We start from the raw sequence: 19,576 nt of genomic DNA on the forward strand, positions 1-19,576 counted from the left end.
AAAAATTATTCTGTTATTTATATGTGCCAAAAAATTATATGTCACTCAAGGCTACATAGAAATGTTTTTGCATCAACTTTTCTTTTGTATTATGTACTCCATGATTTTTTCTCATTAGCATGGATGCCATAGATCTGGCTAGAACCCCTAATTGCCTCATATTAATTGACCAATAGTCTATCCTAGGCAAGTATCAAAGATGAACTCTATTTATAAGAATGTTCTACTCTTTATATGTAGAGTTTTAATTAAAGGCCTGGAGGTGATAATCTAATTAGACTTTTGAAATTAACTGATGCTTAATTTTTCTCCCGCCAGAATCTTAGTTCTTATGACTTAACAGTTCAGTAGATAAGTGAAACCACAGGCTATCTAGAGTAATTATCCTTTTCTATTGATTATAAAGATTTCCTGAGATAGCATTTCTCAAAGTATTTATTATAATATCAAATAGAGTAAAAGCCTTTTCCTGCAATAAGCACAGAATTTCAAAATACAAAATGGCAAAAGTTTTTGTACAACTTTGATGTAGCTAAATATTAGATTTTTTAATAGATTTAGAATAGCAGACTTCCTTCCACAAGACTTTTATAATTCCTAACTACCCATTCTTTCTCAGTTTTCATATGGTGATAATTTTCCTTATTCCTAACATGGTTTCTGGGATACTCTTTCTTAGTGGTCATTGCCATCTATACGTATAAACACACCAACACATAATAGCTTAGCTATTACAATATACATTTGCCTCTTTCTTAAGCTTCCTTTCTATTTGAAGATAAGCAATCTTTATAATTTGAAAAGTTTAGATCATTAAAACGATCTAAATTTAGAACAAGATCAGAACATTAGAACAAAAGATCAAATTTAGAACAAAAGATGAAAATTTAGAAGAATTTTTATGTGAAATATTTTTAAATGAAATAGTAAGAAAAACTTACTGTATTATATATGTCACAGTTGCTAAGAGACTAGATCTTATGTGTTTTCACCACAAAAAGAAAATGATAATTATGTGACATGATGGAGGTGTTACCTAAAGCTACAGTGGTAATCATATTTCAATATATAAACATATCACATCAACACATTGTACACCTTACACAATGTATGTCAATTATATCTCAATAATAAAAAAAACTTACTTAGTCAGTTTCCTCTTCTTTAAACCATTTTTACTCCTGAGAATTAAAAAAAAGACAAATTTATCTGGGCAAAAGAATTGATTAACATAACGATTAAACTTGAAGAGTTTTCAATAATTACATCAGGTACCTCAACTTTAATTTTCTATAAACATATCTCAGGTTTGTTTAATTACTTTTCCTTAAATGAGACGATAATGATAATAATTTTAGATTCATTTTTTAAAACTCTATTAGACTGCATTTTATAGTTTATTTTTTCCAAAAACTGAATTCTAGAGATATAATAATTTTTTCTGTCAGTGATTAAGTTGCTAAAGTATTTTGTAAGTATATAGAAGTATCTACTGCCCAAATACTCCAGGTTCTACAGGCAAGAAGAAAAGAATCGGGGGATAAAAGTGAGAAATAATGGTGGGAGGGTGGATATGTTGGTCTCTTAGTTAAAGACTAACATAACATTTGCAGACATTTTTGATGGGCATGTGAATTTGCGCTATGGTGTTGGCATGTATCTTTTATAACTCTCCTATAGCATTGTTCTTATTCAATTTTGAAGTAGTTTTTAAGCTATCTGAAGAATTGGACCTATTACCTGTTTATTCTTAATTCATTACTAGTCTGTAAGCTCAAACACATGTAATGCTAATGTATGCTTCATACATAATGCTGTGCATATTAATTACATTTTTGAGGGGATATTTAGGGCAATTGTTTTCAACTGACAAGTAAGACAACTGACCTAAGTTAGCTAATGCTAAGATAGCATCTGTCTTCCATACTGGGGATTTGGAGGGAATAGACATTCCAGTTTTTATTTTGCCTCTCCCTCATTCTATCTAAAAACCACTGTAATGTTGGACAGAGCTGTATCATATAGGCATTTGGGAACCTAAAGAAATACTCATTGAATAATTATTTACTCAGCTCTTGTGATGATAATTTATTAACTTTAGGAATCTCACATTTATTTCATGTAGAAGGAGCCAAATACTTGGGAACTTCATGAAAGCAGAATATTAGCATAGACAACTAACAGTTCTGGTAAACTCAGGAGGCTGCCAATATATTTCACGATTGGGAGTGAAATAAAAAAAAAAAAAAGGAAACCTTTCCTAGCCAAACAATCTGTAGGGGAAACTGGGAAGAAACAAATTTATGTGGGAGGGTGACACTGAATAAATTCAGTGCTGAAATATTAAGCTGCTACTATTCAGCAGCTGTGTAGAAATCTGATTAATGGAGGAGAGTCACTTTTATTTTCTTTCAGTCTCATTCATCGATTGAATGAGCTTTAAATATAATATAAAATTTTACCATATGTTTCGTATGACTTATTGTCATACACTTATCGTCATAAGTGTATGTCTTCATGATGTGTGTACAACTTTCATTATTCTGCTTAGATTTTGCTGAATGCCTATAGATTCCAAAGGGTTCCTGTATCCTACGGATGTGGGACAGGACGGGACTGAATTACGAGACTCCCCAGCAACACTCATATAGAATTTTCCTACATTTTCAATTGCTGTGCTAATTCTAAGACGATAATCAGAGGAAAATTCACTTTTAAACATGTAAGTTAAGGCTTTTCTAACAATTTTAACTTTAGCACATTATGGAAAGAGCTAGTGTGTGTGCATCTTACAGTGACTATCTTGGGTGATATTTACTTAGGGTATCTTCTTGTGATTGCAAAAGATTTCCAGAATAACATAAATAACACCCATCAGACATACAACATAAATGCAGACAGGATCATGCACTTCTTTTAGTTTTTCTCTTTCACTTATATTAGGTAAGGTTCCAAAACTTAATGACTTGAAGAAGTTAAGATGCATTCTTCATAAGTTCTTCCTGGTTATGACAGTCTTGGAAAGCCAGACAGACTGGAATTCATTCCAAAGAGGAATATGAGGCAATGGCAGAGACATGGGATTTATAACGATTAAATACAAACAAAAAAGCCCAAAAGACATAGCACCTCAAAAACACTAGATGCCTCCAATTTCATAAGCACTACTTACTCTTTTATGAGCTAAATGGAAATCATCCCTAAATGTTAGAATGGTCTTTAGAGCTATATCATTCTCTGAATAGAACACGCAGTAACCATGAGTAAAGCTGAGCAACTTAAGCTAAATGTTGCTTCATGCTTAAAATGTCAACTGTTGAGGATTTAGAACAAGTAGATGAATACTTGAGTAGACCATGAGATGACTACGGTAGTAAAAAAACAGAGTAGTAACACTGAATCCAGATAGAGTTAGCCCCAATGAGATGATTTTCTTTGAATTGGAAACACAACCTGAGATCATTCAAGTCAGAAATCCTGGCAGAATACAGTCTTGAGACTAAGCCAACGGGCACTGGTGCTCCACACCGATTCTGCTACCACCCCAGGAAAAGATTCAGGCAACACTATGAGAGAGAAAGAGTCTCTTGATTGCCACACGAACCACTAGAGCCATCGGGAGGATTTTAGAAAATCAACAGGAACATGTATTTCCACAGAGTTGACAGTTTAGAGAAGCTGGATAGTGTGTTAGGAAGGAGGTGGGGGGTGGCTCTGTTATTTGTGGTAGTTGTTAACAGGGTAGGTGAAATATGAACACAAACACATCTGATGGGGAATTAAAAATGACTATTTAGCAAACGAAAGCAGGGGAAAATATCCATGAGGGATTAGATGAAGAGAAAAGTGGTAAACAGTAAGGAATTTGGGTGGGGTTTTGAATACTGAGCTGTTCTTGAAGGAGCAGGGACCGTGACTGTTACTTCTTTTATACCTGGCACAGCACAAGCCTAGGGCTGAAAACATAGTTATGTTCAGTATGTTTCCATTGATTGATATGTGGGTAGTTTACTGAGAGTGACCCAAAGTATGGGGCTCTATGTTTTATCTTCTCTTCTTACCTGGAAAAAACCATTTACAGTCTCAGAAACATTCTTCTAAAAACTATTGAAGGGCTTTTTCCCCCTAACTTGGGTCTCATGCTATTGGATCAGTACTATAAATAGCAGCCCTTGAAGGGGTTACTGAAACTTGAAGATGTGTTCATCCGGGGGACCTATTAAGAAATACGTGCAAATAAACATAGGCTCACCTGATATAAGCTTAAAACAAACTGAGGAAAATCAGAGAATTGAACAGGAAAATGAATATAATATTATATGCATCTTTCTTTTGTTTTAATTGAAATCTGTGGAGGCTACTTTAAGTACCTTTTTTGCTACAAGTAATCTAATGATAGGTTGAATACTTGAGGATGATTAATAGATGTTGAGTTAAAAGTAAATGTATATTTTGAAGGTCAAAATAGAATTTATGTGTACTACTCATACCTGAAAACTACCTGATGTTAAAAACTTAAAATATTGAGTTGACTATGACGAAGCCCTATCCTGAAAACTGTAGTTAAAAACAAACTTAGAATAACAGTGAATGGGTCCTCATCATCCAGTATATTCCTCTGGCTTTATTACTTATACGTTGGTGTTTATCGTGTTTCAAAAGTTTTCCTCTAGTCTCTCTTTTTTTTAAAAAAAATACGAATTCTGGTAGCAACAATCTCTATTGTGAGGAAGTCCTTTTTAAATAGTTCTTCCATTGTAACTTGAAGTCTTAAACTTTGCCTGCTGTATTTATTCCTTCAGAGGAGCAGAAGAACATTCGATCAATTGTCTTTTTAAGTAAATAACTTTGCAGATTGCTTTCCATATTTCCCTCCCCCACCTCATGCGCCATTTTTCCAGTCCATCAGCTATTTTTACTGCTTTTTTCTGAGTCCTTCTCAAGTTGTCCACATGTGTGGACCTGTCTGTACATAATTTAGTACTTAAACATCATGGGCTGATCCTTAAGGACAATGACTTTTTTGTCAGTTTTCTGTAAAATCACTACCTTTTTCCTTATGGCTCAGGAAAAGAAATATTCCTTCTAGATACTTTAGTCTCAGAATTCAAGATTATTATTATTATATTTTATAAAAATGAAAAAGATACTCTTTGAGATTTGATTATTAAAATGATTTAAAAGTCAAGAAAATAAGAATTTAAAGGAGGTTGCTTTTTACAGAGGAAAGAATAGATTTCAGAGAGACCTGGGTTTGGAACGTGGATTTTCTATACAGTGGTGTGATGTTAAGATAGTTAATCTCGTTAAGCCTCTATCTCCATGTGTCTAAAATGGGGCTGATAATACTCTCTACAGAGTTGTGGGGACAATCAAATAAGATAATTATACAAAGAGCCTTGCACAAAGTCAGGCGTTCAATATTCATTGGGTTAGCATTATTATAAAAACATGGAAGCTCCAAATATGGGAGATAGTACTCTGGGTTTCTCTACGTTAGTGTATTTTCACTCTCTAATGGATGGAGATAGTAAGGAAAATGGAAAGCACCATCTACAAAGATGAGAGGCCAATGGATTGACTCAATGAAGAAACAATTGACTAGTAATAAATGGAAGAAAAGCCTGCCAAAAACATCACAGGAAGAAAATTTAATTGGGAAAACATTATTGTTAACATTTTGATATCATTAACTGCTTTAATCCATTTCAATACGTGATTAATAATTTTAAATGCTGCCAAACACATAGAATAATTAAAAAGAATTTTTCCTTTTTCTTTACTTCCTGAAAGCTAACTTTGAAAGACTTTGTGTTAGGTAAACAGTAAAAAAAAGTCACTTACCAAGGATTAATATAAAATGCCAAAAGATAATCAGTCCAAAGACATGAGGGTAGCAGAGTTAAGAAAGCAAATATACTCCTACGCCTGTGAGCATTAATAGATAACAGATGTAAAGATGAAAAAGTGGCAAGAGTTAGTAATATAAACTGTGAACAGATATCAGTAAATTACCTACTGGGATCAATTAAAATGACAAGCACCTTAATTACAATTAAATATTATTCCATTCTGTGAAATTTAAACACAAAGCCTTAGCGCTATAATATTGCTAAAATCAGTTTTATTCACGCATGGCCTTATTGTAATCAGATATATTGCTTTCAACTTATTTTGTGTCAATTAATCTGCTATTACGTGATTACATTTTGCATTTAGTTAAATGAGGCTCCTAAATGCGTCATTAGTAATCCCGAGTCTCATTCTTGGATATTACCCTTGCGAAGCTTAAGCCTATTTTAAGAAACCTCTGTAACATCATTTGATGGCTTACAGCAGCCTGTATGAGGCGATATAAATGGTGAGTTTATGTATATTGATTCTGGTAAGACTCTTATTACAATGCTGCACTAATAAATGTGACTTTCTGTATTATTTTTAGTTTAATACATCATTTCTAAAAACCAACCCTTAAAACAGAGGTATGCTATGACACTCAGGCATCATTCATTCAAAATAAGTAGCCCATCCACTGTCTAGCCTGTAATCTTACTAATACTCAGTTGAGTGGGAGCAAAATTATTTCATTTTACTTTAATTCTAATTCAGACTGTTGATTTAAAAAGCCTGGTTTGAATCCAATTTCAGATTTTTAAACCAGTTGTAAAATAGAACATTCATTGACATCGATTTAAAAATATCCTATGGCTGTATCTATAGTTATTCTGAGAATTAGGGGGAAAAATGCTGTCACCTTGTCACTTTAGTTGTTACAAATCCCCACTGAGATACCTATTCTCAGTCAGCCAGAAAATGCTGGTGCTGGCAAAACTGTCTTTGCCAAGAGCTGCAGGAGAATTTTCTTGATTTTATAGAAAGGTCCTGAAGTGAATTCTCTTTTGCCTCAGTTCTCCCATAAATTCTATAAATTGTGGCTGGTTGTGCAGTTAGTCAATATACAGCTCTCCTGAGTCACATGTATAATTAGATCAGTTCCTAGATGGGTGCTCGTCACTGCTCTGTGACTGGGCCTTTCTAAAGGGTGGGCCAGACAAGAAACAGATATCAGTGAGTCAGTCTCTTAATCTTGGGAAGAGTGGTAATATATTTGAACAAACCCAGCAATGTTTTCTAACTTTTTACCATCAAGAGTTTATAGGTTTCTTTTTCTTCACAGTTGGAGTCATCATATTTTAATAGCAAAATTCTATTCAGGTTAAAATTTAAAAATAGCACAACATATTGTCTTGTTAAAAAGAATCCTCTTTCAATTAGATTTTCAACTAACGTGGGCCTCAACTACATGCCTACTCAGGGAAGTAAAATTTATATTTTAAATAAAGCCTTCCTTCATTGATTCTATAAAGTTTCCAGTCTCACATATCTATTTCTTTAAAATTAACCATTTTGGGGAATAGGAAAACAGAAAAAAAATGACTTACCAAGGATTAATATGAAATGTATACATTTAAATATGCTTTGCATGGTTGCTTGCAAAAGAAACAAACTAGATCATGTAAGCAGTGCTGGCTTCATATTAATGGTTACTTCATTAGCAACTTTGTTGGGTATTGATTGCAGTGTGTGGGATTGTTAATTCTCATGTATCATTGTGAGGTACAATGTCAATCAATTTAATCTCCTGACAATGCTTTCTTAATTCTGAAAATATCTCCTCCCTACAGGTCCTTAATACTCAAGCATAAAACAAAATGAGGCTATGTTCTTTCACAGGATTTTCCTGGCTTTGATATCTATTTACCTGTAAGTATAAGAGTTGAGAGCCCTGGGCCATATACTTCTATTTGATTTTTGAACGGAAGTGGTGGCTCATATCCCAGGCACTGAAACTTGAGTTCTAAAGAGAGATGCTGCTCTGTCTCATGCTGCTTCAGTGGAGTCTCTCCTCGTGCCTTCAGCCACCGTTTATTTGGTGTGGCTCCTGTGTGTAAGCCCTTCTTTGGCATGGTTATGGGATACTTGAGTATCCTTAGTCCTTCATTTAATACAGCAAGTACAGAGCAGACTATGGCATTTTCTCTACTTCGTAATTGTATTACAACTAACACACACCAATGTACTCTGAATATCTAACCTTTGAAAGTCCATTCTCAAAGAAACTATGAAAGGATAATCAGACAAAACATTTATCCCCCAAAAATAGTACAATAAAGTTTGGAGCTCACATAGCATAGCTATACTATCTAGAGGCTTGTTCTAGAAGAATACTCACCAGTTGTATGGAAGCTTTCCATCCCTCTCCAAAGACGCAAAATTGACAAAAGTTCCCGCCCCACACTCCCTGTTTGAAAGGAACCACAAAATAAATGTTACTACTTGACAGCGCATTCTTTTACCTGACATGAAAGAGTCTTTCCTGGCTTATCATTACAGCATTAAATTACAAAAAAAGCGAATACAGGTTCCGTATGTTCCTCTTTCACATTCAATGAAAAATGGAAAAATTATACAAAGCAAAACAATTTTTCGCAAGGTCACACACACCCAAATCAAGTCATATGAGGCCAAAAGGATTTGGTTCACAATCCTTTCCAAAGGGCACTCACGATCCTAACAAAAATCTTTGAACTATTAGGGGTATAATATTTTTTACAAACACTTCAATAGTAAGGTATAGAAACTCTCATAGATAAACTTAGGGATTTCCATTTTTGGCAATATTCTTTGTAGGGTTTTGTTTTTATAGCATTTTGATTTTCTCTCTAATGATGGATCAAGCTGGATTGTTTCCTTCCTCCAAAATTTTCCCCTCAGTTGTGATGCCCATATCATTCATTACTTGAGAGAAGAGTAAAAGAGTGATACACATTGAAATAGATTGGTTTTTGTAATGCCTCTTATCCAGAATGTTGCTTATTAATCTATCAGTAGAAAATAACTGTTCAAGTTTATTTTTCTAGAAGTGGAGGAAAAAGGTAAACATATTCTCATGCCTTCTCTACCTTTTACATAATAACATGCATAAATAATACAGCTCACTGGGGCTCATTCCTCTCATTTTTTCCTCTACATGAAATTGATGGTCTTATTCAGAATTGAAGCAGAGATTTAAACATCATTGACACAATGTGCTAATTACTTCAGGTATCTGCCTGTTCTTATTAGAGTATTCTAAGAATAGTTTTCTTCTTTGAAAAATATACTAATATATTAGTATATCAAGTTGCCCTATAAATTACACATCATCGATTAATCTTCCTATGTCAATTTCCTATATATAAGATTTATTTTACCTTCTAATTGAAAGGTTCTTAATCTTGGGTCCAAGAACAGAATTTAGGGCTCCATGAACATATGTGGGAAAAAAGTACATCTTTATTTTCACATCTCTAACTGCAATTTAGCAGTTCCTTCAATTATTAAAATAGGCAACAAGCCACAATAATGTCATCAGTTTTTATGATATTTACTAACAAGAGAAATTGCAGATCATTTCCCTATATGATTTCCCTAGACACAGCTCTTAAGGAGAAAATAGCTCTTATAGACCAATGTATTCTCTTAGCACCTAGAATAGTGCATTCGCTTAGAACGTGCTCCTTATATATTTATTATATATTTATTGACTGAGTGCATATTTGTGACATAAAGGTGGCAGTGCTGTTAATCAGAGTGAGGAGCACATGGAGAGGTGCAGGAGAAAGCGGAGGAGAGGAAGAGTTAAAAAAACAAAAAGGAAATTGCAGATATTTTTCTATAATAGACCTGCTGCAGATATTGAAATATTGTTCATATTCATCACTCTGATTAAATTATGAGTTATTAGATACTCTACTAAATATTATCTAATGTATTAATAAAGAAGCACATAATACATTTGTTTTTTAAATATTTTGATTACCATATTTTAATATAATTAATTTTTTAATCCTATGTATTTTATTTTATGCAGTTAAAAAGAAAGCATTATTCTTGGAAGAGATCCACAGGCTTCATCAGACCGCCAGAGAGGATCAGGGCACAAACAGTGTTAAGAATCTCTGCTCTAAGGACCAGCTGCCTGAAGTAGAACCACTCCTCCTAAATATCTTGCTGTACGCACCACAAAGACCGCTCGTGCAATAATACCCTCATAAATACCACAACTTCCATTACTACATCTATTACCACCCCCCCCCCCCCAGTGCTACTGTTGTGAGCTAACATTGATTGCATACTTCCTATCATGCTGTGCAATTACTGCGTGAATGCTCCTAACTATCCACTAATGGAGGGGCTGTTATCATCTCTTCTTGATATGCATTCTTTCCCTGGCTTCCAGGCTATCACACTCTGTTAGTTTTCCTTCCACTCCACTGGAGGCCTCTTGTCAGTTTCTTTTGCTATTATCTTTTCTTCTCCCTGAAAATCTTAATATTAGATCGTTCTGGTGCTTAATCCAGGGCCATCTTCTCTAATTACACTTACTTCCTGGATGTCATTCCAGTCTATAGCTTTAATACCATTTATATGCTAACAACTCTCAAATTTATATCTTCAGTCAAGACCTCTCTCCTGAACACCAGACTTTTATGTTCAGCTGCCTGCTCCATGCCTATACTTGTAGCCATCTCAAACTTAACATTCCCAAAATTGAAGTCTTGATGTTCCCCAAACTCTGAAATCTTTTCACCTGGAATCTTATCTTAGTTTATGGTACCTCCATCCTTTCAGTTGCTAGTGTCAAAAACTTTGGAGTCATCCTTGATTCTGATTCATTTTCACTTCACATGCAATTTGTTAGCAAATCCTGTTGCCTCTATTTTCAAAATGTATCTGAAAGCTGATCATTTCTCCCTACCTCGATGGCTACTACTCTGGACTGAGCCACTACCGTCTCTTGGCTGGATTACTTCTCGGGTTGATATGCTTGCTTTTGTCCTTGCCTCAGTACAGACCGTTTTCTACATAAAAGTCAAAATGAAAATGTTAAAATATAAATCAGATCTTCTGCCTGAAACCCTGCAATGGCTGCCCATTTTACTTAGAGTAAAAGCCAAAGTCCTTCCAACAGCTTAGGAAGCACTAAGTGATGTGACGTCATCTCCTGCTACTCTTCCTTTCATTTCCTCTGCTTTAGCTAGACTAGCCTCTCTGCTATTCTTTGGACATGCCAGTCATGCTGCTGCCTCAGGGCCTTTGCACTAGCTGTTCCCTCTGCTGGGCATACTCTTCCCCCAGATAACACATGGCTAACTCGCTCATTTTCTTCAAGTCTTTTCTCTAATGTCACCCTTTCAGTGAGATCTACCCACCTCCCAGAGCTTCTCTCCCCATATCCCCATACAGTACTGCTAATCTCCCTTACTCTGCTCTATTATTTTTCTCTTATTGTCTGCTGACATACCTTGCGGTCTTTTTACTTTTATCTTTATTATTTATTGTCTGTCTCCTCCACTAGAATATAAGCTCCATGAGGCAGAAATTTTTGTCTCTTTTATAGACTGCCATACCCCAAGCACACAGAGGATTCCATTAATATTTGTTAAATGAATGAATGAAGTTTCAGTGAATGGTACAACGTGGGTTGTACATTAGGATTTGACCCCAGTGAGTATAATTTCAGAGCTTTATACTCTAGCCACCGTGCAGTACCACCTCCCTCCCTATCCTTCTAAGATTTGTTCACATGCCAACACTCAAGAAGCTTAATTTTTACATTCAGAACTAATCTCTTTTCTCTACTTTCTTGCTGTCTAATTTTTATCTCCTTTCTGGTACAGGTCAGTTTATACTTTTAAATATATTTATTTATGTGTATATCTCCAGCTAGGCTCTAAGTTCCTGGTGGATAGCTTGGATGTCTGATTTTTCTTTGACTATGCCACATAAAGCACTGATTAAATTGTTATTGGATGGGTAAATTTATTTATGAATAGGTAAATGATAGAACTCTGAGAACGGAGAAGGATGTCGATTGACAATCCAGCAGGCTAACATTGGGCAAATACAAACTTGAACCAAATTTCCCAAACCCAACAGTCTTTTAAGAGAATTGATGGATTGTTCTGATTACACAGGAGATCATTGAGGATATGCTCTGATGAGAAATACATCAGTGGTCAAAGAAATAGGGAATCACCAAAATTATAAATCAAAAGGCTTTTCTAACTGCAAGAAAAATGAAACTGCCTACAGCTCTGAGTAATAGGAACAAAACTACTAGGAGACCTTTAATGGACCTAATCATAAACTCTATGGATATTTGCTGATAAAAAAGCTTCCACAGAACCAACGAAGAGAGGGATTTTTTCTTTCCTGTGGTCTCCACACACATTAACTCCGTTCATTCATCATACTGAGTAGGCATAGATCTTTCTTTTACTCCAAAATGTGTTTGAATATATCCAAATGTAATGAATGGATCCCTTTGTGTGGGCTACTTAAAATGACAAGATTGATAGTAAGACATCTGGCTTTGGGTAAGCAAACAATCTTTTGTTTTATCGTTTCAAGAGTAACATTTTCTAAAACAATATTGAAAAGTCTACTTAGAAAACACACAAAATAGAAATAGACACTGAAAAGTGAAATCAAACTTACCGCTGTACAATTTTGGTCTGCAAAAGCATACATGTATGATAGATAAAAATATTTTAAAGGCTATGGGTAAAAGAGCAACCAAACTTAACGTACCTAGCCATCTGCAGATGCTTTTTCCTAAGAATGATAAGGGTGACGAGTAGCAGTCCGATTAGCAGTGTGCTAAGGATGGCCAGCACTGAGATGACCACCACATTGGGATTCATCTCTGTAACTAAAGCGATAAAGCATACATTTTCATTACGACTTCCATTACACGGAAATTAACAGAACCGTTAATTGTCTTTCATCTGGTCCTAAGAGCAATGAACTTATGATGATGAAGACAACAGCAACAACAATGTTTCTACAAGCTGGCAATGGCCTCTTCCTGGTCAATTATAACTTAGTAGATTGATAAATAGTGTTTAGGTGCCTGGAAGAATTGAGTCCATCTCAAAGGTCCACATTGAGGATGTTCTAATAAAGGGAAACTGTGAAATGTGAAGAATGCCTGTGCCATTATTTAAATTCATTTGAAAACAAAAAAATCTAGAAGTATTATCATTGCGTAACATTTTCAAAAGCTTAGAGAGTGGCAGCTTCTTATTTTATGCCCATGACTTTAAAGTCAGAAAGCACAGCTGTATATTTCGCTCACAACTAATAACGTATATGAAAAAGGCATTAGCAAGCTACCATCTGCTGCAGCACTTAACACATCGCTAGAAGCAGGCATTCTGATGATCTGTAACCATACGTTGAGAGGTTTTCCATCTGCACAACTCAAGAGACTAAACCAATTAATAAGGAGACCAACCCCTTAAGAACAGGGGTTATGTCCCTTTCATATACTTTGTATAAAGATTGGTCTACTGAGGCACTTAACATTGCCTAGTTCATCACACTCCATGTAAGAGCAGGATGGTGAAGGAAGGAATATACGTGCAGTGTTATTATAAAACTCTTAAAAGTGGACCAGAGGAGAAGAGGAGAATGACACCATCTTCTGCACTGATCATAAAATCACAGAACTGGCCAGCACACACAATCCCTAAGGCTTTGGGTATTTGCCACTTCTCATTTGGGCCAGCTTGGCTCCAGTTCATGGGCAGAAAGAACATTAAACTCATGGTTATCAGAGCTTGTTCAAGCTCACTTGACTACTAACTGCCATTTGGGGAAGCTATTTTATCTGTCTCTCTTGGCCTCCTTTTCCTCACTTGCAGCTAAGTTTAATAACATGAGCTTTTCACCGGGTTTGCTGTAGAGATGACAAGGAATAATGAACATTAAAGTGTACTTAGAAAAGTGTAGAAGGATGTAGAAATGAGAGACCATTAAAATGCTTTTCAGGTCCATTTTTGTCCTATCTTCTGAAAAAACAAAAATTAAAAACAGAAAACCAAAAAAAAAAAAAAGTCCATTTTAGTCATCATTGAATATAGCAGCTAAATATATGATGAATGTTACAGAAATGAAAATGAACTCAGTACAGGGATAATGTGATAGGAAAAGTGGTTTTACTAAAGGAGACTTCATAGAGGGCCTCAGATTGCAGAACCAGACTCTTAACAAACAGGGGAGTAAAGCATATAATATAACTCAGAAAAAGAATAAGCAAGCAACATTGTTCTAGATCTTTCATTAATTTCTAATTTCCCCATTTATACTTCCTGTTTGATTGAAAGTTTTCTGCTTTGACCCAGTAATTTAGGTTTGCCGTTATTTGATCAGTGACAGCTAAGGGCCAAAATAGATGAATCCAAGTTGATTACGGCACTGTGGCTACCATTGGAGAGGATGATGAGGTTGATGATAACAGCCAGCATTTACACAGCATGTGCTAGGGCTTTGTGTACTTTATTTCTAAGCCTCAAAACAACTCAACAAGGTACATATTATTATTCCAGTTTTAAAGATGAGAAAGCAAAGGTTCGGAGATAGTAATTATCTTTCCCTAAGTCACATAGCTAGTAAGTGCAGTTTGGGATTGAAATTAAGGGCTCCCTAACCCTGAAGCTTGGAATTTTTTAATGGAACATGGGTTCCATTAAAAGGATAGATTATATATATTTAAAAAGAAAACATAAGGAAAATCTGGAAAGATATAACTTCCAAAGACACCAGATTCCACTAATGCATGTAATTACCCATTGTTGAGACGGCTATGAACGTAGGAACACTGGGGCTGTTGTGGCTGAAGCTGGTGACACTACAGTTGTAGGCAGTGGCAGGAAGGAGGCTGGAGATGGTCACGACGTGAGAAGAAACAGAAATTGGTTCCTGAAGATGCAGAAAATAAGATAAATGTTATGTTATCTTTATCTGTTTTGTTGTTTAAATTATTTTTCATAGTTGAGTAGGTAAGATATGGATAGGGTAAAAAAATTTAAAAGATGAAAAAGGATAACAGTGAAAAATAAGTTTTCTTGTGTCCCTATTCCCCATCTGCCCAATTCTTTTCCACGCAGGCAGCCACTGTTGCCAGGAATCTTTTTTCCCCATATTTTATTGATGTATAAACGTATTAGATATAATTTAAAAACCTAAGTGATAACATAGTTTATGCATTGTTCTGCTTATTTTTTATGTTAGTTATCAGTATAATTTGATGCTTTTTCCATATCAGCATAGATAAAGCCGTTTTATTCTTTTTAAGGGCTGCATAGACATCTATTGAAAGGACTCACTTTATTTATCCAGTCCCCTGTTGATGAATGTTTAAGCCGCCTCTGATTTTTTGCTATTACAAACAATGCTACAGTGAACATAATTTCACAAATATGGGAACAAATGTATATGCACACATATTCAATATACGTATGTGTGTATATGTGTATATATATGTGTGTGTGTATATATATGTGTGTGTGTATATATATGTGTGTATATATGTGTGTACACATATACATATGTGTGTATATATATATATACACACACACACATTCATATACAAAACTTGTGTGTGTGTTTATGTATGGTATATGTGTGAACATGCACACATATATATACGCTCATATTCCTAGCAGTTGAATTGCTGGGTCAAAAAGTTGTATATTTTTAATTTTGAAAGCTATTGACAAATTGTCCTCCACAGACATTTTCCAAGTGACCCACCTACCATCAGTGTGTGACAATGCCTGTTTCCCTACACTCCTTCCAACACAGTGTATTTGCAAACTCTTCGAGCTTTCCAATCTTATTAGTGGAATCTGTACCTCATAGTTTTATTTTGCATTTCTTTCACCATGAGTGAGGTTGATCATCTTTTCATATGTTTAAGAGCCTTTTGTGTTTATTTTCTATGAAATATCTGTTTGGGGTTGTTGGTCTTTATCTTTTTTATTTGCAGTAGTTCTTTGTATTTTAAGGACATGACTCCCTTTGTCTGCATTCTCAGTTTTTCAGTAGCATCCACCACAGGCACAGCAACTTTGTATTCTCAAAAATATTTCATATTAACCTATTCTTGAGTAGAACAAGTTGTTAATTTGGTGAGCCAATGGCCAGACTAGTGACAAGTATTACTGCACAATATAAAAAGATGAGCGAGCATAACACTCTTTTTCAAAACAAAGATCTGAAACACCCCTGCCTAAAGAGATGGGAGCCATCCGCACTTATTTGCCTCTCCCATCTCTTTCAGTAGCCTGTAAAAGAATGATTCTAGGGAAAGGCTTTTGCTAACAGGACTCAGTTCTAGTAAGTAGCTGCCCAACCATTGTTTTCTTAAAGGAAGACATCACCGTAGTTGCAGAGAAGAAAATTCACTACTGGCAGAGCAGTTACTTTCAAAAAGGATTCTTAGAATAGAAAAAAGATTCAGCTGTTCAGTACGGATCAAAAAGAGATAAGTTTGTAGAAGGGAATTTCAAAGGGGAAAAGGAATCAAAGCAAATTATCTTGACACTCAGTGTGAAAAGATTCGTACTCCCAGAAATCCTTTCTTCTTCTCGATCTCATGAACTGCATTATTTAAAAATCATCAATTATTCATGTTCACAGCATTACGCTATACACTGTATTTTGTGACATCCCTCAAAATTTTCCCTTTTCCTTCCATGTCTGGCTGTACAATATTTTTTTCTGGTGGCTTTGTTACCCCTAGAGCTACTGGTTCATCTCTCTCCTTCTATTCATTTTGACCTGGGGAACAACTCAGTACTCATCATATCTGCTATTTGTGATTCTAAAGCTTTAACAATCACCTCCCTTAGCCTTCATTTTCCCCCCCAAAATTTTCCTCCTTACTAACTAGATATAGACTCTTCTTTTAAATTCTCTTAGTAGTATGGATCTCTTGTGGCACTTATGTTTTACTTTAATTATTTCTATGCAAACAAAATATCCACAATTATATGAAAAAATTTTTTGAAGGCAAATATTGACTCTACCATTTGTGTTTCATACACTGCCTTTCACATAACTGGCAATCAGTTGATATTTGTTAAATTATATTTTATATGGGTGTGTTTTCATCCCTTCAATCAATTTAATGGCCAATAGGAAAAATGAAACACTTTAATTCTTCAGTGTTACCCAGAGTGGCTAAAGATTAGGGACAAAAGATAAATATGAAGATGAAAAGAAAACTTTGCCATTTGGCAAGTTGGTTCTCATAACATATTTTGGGCTTGTTCTAAGCATACTGTTAATTTCTATCATGGAAACACAAAAGCTCAGATGAACAGTTTTCATTTTCTATAGTGCAAAGAAATAGAAGATTTTTGTTTTGCTCAGATAATTAGCCTTAATCAAAATTAACTCAAAAAAGGAAAATCAAAATGTACAGTACCTGCAGGTTTGTTTCCTGAGTAGAGCCGACTTGTTGACAGAAAACCTCGAAGAAATCGGCGACTCCCTCCTCCACCCACAGCAAAGTCACCGACGTTTGGGTTTTGTTCACTGCAAACAGTGATTTTGGAGGAGCTGGTTCTGAGCAAAGAAAAAGTTTTCAAAATTTGATTTAATTTAACATATTCTTTCTTCTTTCACTAATCAGCAGCATAAAATAGGCAAAAAGTCCAAATAGAGGTATTTAAGAGCACCATAAAGATTTTATATTGCTTTCGAAATATGTCCTTTCACAAAGACAGTCATCTAACTTGGAAGGCTGAATACTTTGCCTTTCTTGTCCCTTTCATTTTATACTTCTCTTTTTGCAACACTTCTGTTTTTTACTTCAGCTTTATTATAGACATATCTATTAATAGTTTTTTGTGTTATCTGCACTGGACTTAGCATTGCCCAGATAATATGGAACTTTCTAACTGAGAACCAAAAATCTGTACTTAAAAGGCTGAGAAAAATGAAAGTAGTGTGCTCCCATCTAATGGAGAGACTCAGTCTGGTATTTAGCCAACAACCTGTCTTCCTGTCCCTGGAGACTATTTGGAATAATTTAGTCAGAGGAATGGCTTCTTGAAAATTAAGTCAAAATTAAAAAGGGTAAGCTAAATAGATAATATAAATTTTTAAGAAAAAGATTGATGGAAGGAGACTGGATGGTTAATGAAATGTTAAAGGACCGATTTCTTTATCTTATTCTTTTAGACGTTTAATCTTGATCAATAAATTAATCCATTAGTCAAGTTAGCCATGCTGTCTGTGTCCCTTCATACTCATTTCCAGTAACTCAGTCACTAGACTTGTTGGCTTAAGACCAAACCACTGCCTGTTCCCCAGTTCTAAGACGCGGTCTATTGTGTTGTTCCCCCGTTCCTGAAATCTCTCCTGGTCCCCACCCTCTGCCCCTGTCCTTTGGGCATTTCCTTTCTCTCTAGTTCCTCCAGGATGTAAAGAGCTATGCCTGAACCCAAGTTCTTAAGCCAGAGTCCCTGTTACCTCCTTGGCATTGCTTGTTTGGACATATCATATCTTCCAGGTTCACATAACAGCACACTCTGTCCACCTGCATGTCCCTGTCAGACAACTACCCACACTGTTTGCTTGTTACTTGGATTTCTTTTTGTCTACCCCACCCTTCCAAGTCTGTTCTCCAGCTCCTGCCTTTTAGCAGTGCTTGAAAAAGCTCTGGAGGCCATTTCACTCCTTTGATGGGTATATGTCTTTGTGTGGGAGGATTTGGACCTTCTTTCTAGAATATCGTCATCATGGCCTGGTCCAGAACCAAGAAGAATGTCATAATCATTCTTGACATAATTTATTGCAGGTAACCTAAATTTGTGTCCAGCTAAAGAAGCAGCATTTTTCTTTCCAGAGGCGAGTTGACAAGGTTAGGCAGCAGAGCTGAAGGAGGAAAGACGTGACTTGGGCAAGGATAACTCACAATAGACATCAGGACCCCTTTCTCATTTGCAATAAATTGTCCCCTCCTCTAGACATTGTATTGTCTCACTTCCTCTCTGAATAAGATTGTTGATGAAATACAGAGGTCTGCTTCCATTTCCCACATCCTTCATAATTGTCACTGTTAATAGGATTATAAGTCAGAGAATAAGTCTTCCAGTCATTCTCACTTGCGTAGAACTTGGATCTTTGGAAGCAAATGTGAGGTTGTCTGGGGCAGACACAGATGATTTGTTAGCCTGAGCCTGGGCTATTTCTCTTAAAAATACACATGACAGAATTGTTCCTCAGAGTGAGTCTCTTGGATTATGATTAGAATACCTAGGACATCTGTATTTTTCCTCTTGGTGGGTAGATAAAAATCAGTTTAGCTATCTGGTATGAACATTGTCCAAATCCTAATCTCCAGATCTGACTTTTTACACATGAATTTCCAGTCACCTATCATCTGTGCTACCTCAGATATCTCACCATTACCTCAAACTCCATATGGTCAAAATGGAACCTGGAGTCCTTGCCTTCCCACAAATCAATTCCACTTCCCAACTACTCCTGATTCTCTCATGAGTACCACCATCCTTTCAATTGTCTAAGCCAACAATTTTGAGGCTCTCCTCTTGCTTCTCAGTCTTAGATAGCATATCTTTAAATAATTCTTGTCATCTCTCCCTTTTATGTATTCTTTTTATTGTATTGCATGTCCAGGGTTTTGTCATTATACTCATTGATCATTATAACTGTC

At 35.5% G+C, this 19,576-nt stretch overlaps 1 protein-coding gene across 1 annotated transcript in view; it reads right to left on the bottom strand.

Annotated features, from left to right (window-relative positions):
- PTPRO (protein tyrosine phosphatase receptor type O) overlaps window positions 1-19,576 on the bottom strand; it is a 223,646-nt gene that overhangs the window by 28,670 nt on the left and 175,400 nt on the right. Inside the window, exons 13-18 of the mRNA XM_087442707.1 lie at window positions 17,321-17,460; window positions 14,676-14,808; window positions 12,637-12,757; window positions 8,234-8,302; window positions 5,845-5,928; window positions 1,146-1,181 (exon numbers count right to left, since the gene is read on the bottom strand). Of these exons, the coding sequence (XP_087298833.1) occupies window positions 1,146-1,181; window positions 5,845-5,928; window positions 8,234-8,302; window positions 12,637-12,757; window positions 14,676-14,808; window positions 17,321-17,460 (583 nt within the window). The remainder of the gene's footprint in view (window positions 1-1,145; window positions 1,182-5,844; window positions 5,929-8,233; window positions 8,303-12,636; window positions 12,758-14,675; window positions 14,809-17,320; window positions 17,461-19,576) is intronic.

This window comes from Ceratotherium simum, chromosome 17, assembly GCF_057802395.1.
Source record: "Ceratotherium simum simum isolate JZ-2026a chromosome 17, ASM5780239v1, whole genome shotgun sequence".
NCBI lineage: Eukaryota > Metazoa > Chordata > Mammalia > Perissodactyla > Rhinocerotidae > Ceratotherium > Ceratotherium simum.